This window comes from Austrofundulus limnaeus, unplaced genomic scaffold, assembly GCF_001266775.1.
Source record: "Austrofundulus limnaeus strain Quisiro unplaced genomic scaffold, Austrofundulus_limnaeus-1.0 Scaffold68, whole genome shotgun sequence".
Taxonomy (NCBI): Eukaryota; Metazoa; Chordata; class Actinopteri; order Cyprinodontiformes; family Rivulidae; genus Austrofundulus; species Austrofundulus limnaeus.
In genome coordinates this window covers 150,585-152,037 of record NW_013952470.1, presented here as the reverse complement: position 1 = coordinate 152,037, position 1,453 = coordinate 150,585, and the positions used below count along the sequence as shown (strand labels likewise).

Sequence of the window (1,453 nt, the reverse complement as noted above, 5' to 3'; positions counted from 1 at the left end):
TATATATATATTTTTTTTTAAATCATCTTGCAGAAGTTCTCAAGCACATTTGAGTATATTCTGCCTGGTCGTATTTTACCGTGTGCCATATGTTCTGAACATATTTTCTTTACGTGCTCCTCCTGCTAACTCACCAATCCCCTGCAGTGAGTCCGGCTATATTTGTCCTAARATCGCCCACTGTCTCCCAACGTTTAGAAAGTTTCCAAGCAGGAGGCTGCTTAGTTCTCCTCAACCGGATGCAACGGTTCTGGAACAACACAAGGAAATAAACAAAATGCAGGCAAACAATAATTGTGGTTCGGGTGCAAMCATCTCAGACCTGTTATTCCTCAAAGGCTGCAACAAAATGACGTCGCTCTGATCATTTTTATTTCCTCTTACCGTGCTGGCAGAACCCAGTCTGGGAACGGTGATGGGAAGAGTTTAACTGGTGTGGTACACCTCAGTAACRCAGGTGTCGTGAGGGAGGAAACCTCCTGGGATCCTGAAGGGAAGCTCTGCATCCCAACTGCGTCATTTTCAGAGGGTTTTTTTTCCACGAACACTTTGATGTGCGTTTTGTTTTGCAAGCACAAATGCAGACAGTGTCAAGTTATAAATATACACAGGTTTTTTTTTTTTATACAGCAACTAAAATAAAAACAGGTGGCAAATTACAAAAAAKAAACATAACCCCAGCACTGTAGAAATACAGGAAGTAAACTGAGAAATGGGTTTTCTTTGTTCTCATTTCATGCAACACAGATGCACCTGTGAATATTTCCAGATTTTTTTAGAAACTCCCTTCAAATGTGGCTCACACTTTGGCCCAGCATAGCAAGATGCTGACTTTAAACCAGTGGTTTCTAACTGGTCTAGCTTTTGAATCCACCAACTTATTATGTCAGGATCATTTATCTAAACATATTTTTTGATAGCATTTAGCGATGACTGAAAAACTTCACAAATAAATATTTAAAGCTTAAAACCAACTTATCAGAAGCTCTAAATAATATTTTTTCAAGTTTTTGAACTTTGAAAATTGAGAATACCGTTTCAGTGCCTCTAAGCCATTACTCATTATTTTCCCCATGAGCCAAATACAAATAAACATTAATTTCATCATAAAGTTTACGGACTCAAAGTCCGTGCAGGGATGACAGCTGAAATTTCTATTCTTCTCTAAATCTGCCCTGTCTCACCTTTTCAGATCATGCTGATGAGCACGCCCATCCTCAGGGAGGAGAACGCCCTGAACTCCAGCAACGTCGCCATGTTCCAGGGCCACCCGTGTTCTCGTGAGCCCTGCCTGAACGGCGGCCGCTGCAACCCTCAGCTGGAACGCTACGAGTGYTCCTGCCCGCCCGGTTTCTCGGGGGACAACTGTCAGAACAGTGAGTGTTGTTGCCTTTCCAGCTGCAGCTTTGTTACATTTCTTTTGACGATAAAACAGCTTTTGGGTGGGGGGGGG

The 1,453-nt window shown here is 42.2% G+C and overlaps 1 protein-coding gene across 1 annotated transcript in view; it reads left to right on the top strand.

Moving 5' to 3' along the window:
- The window catches only part of agrn (agrin), a gene marked incomplete at its 5' end in the record, with an annotated part of 134,040 nt that overhangs the window by 113,220 nt on the left and 19,367 nt on the right, over window positions 1-1,453 (top strand). Inside the window, 1 exon segment of the mRNA XM_014010337.1 lies at window positions 1,193-1,376. Within this exon segment, the coding sequence (XP_013865791.1) occupies window positions 1,193-1,376 (184 nt within the window).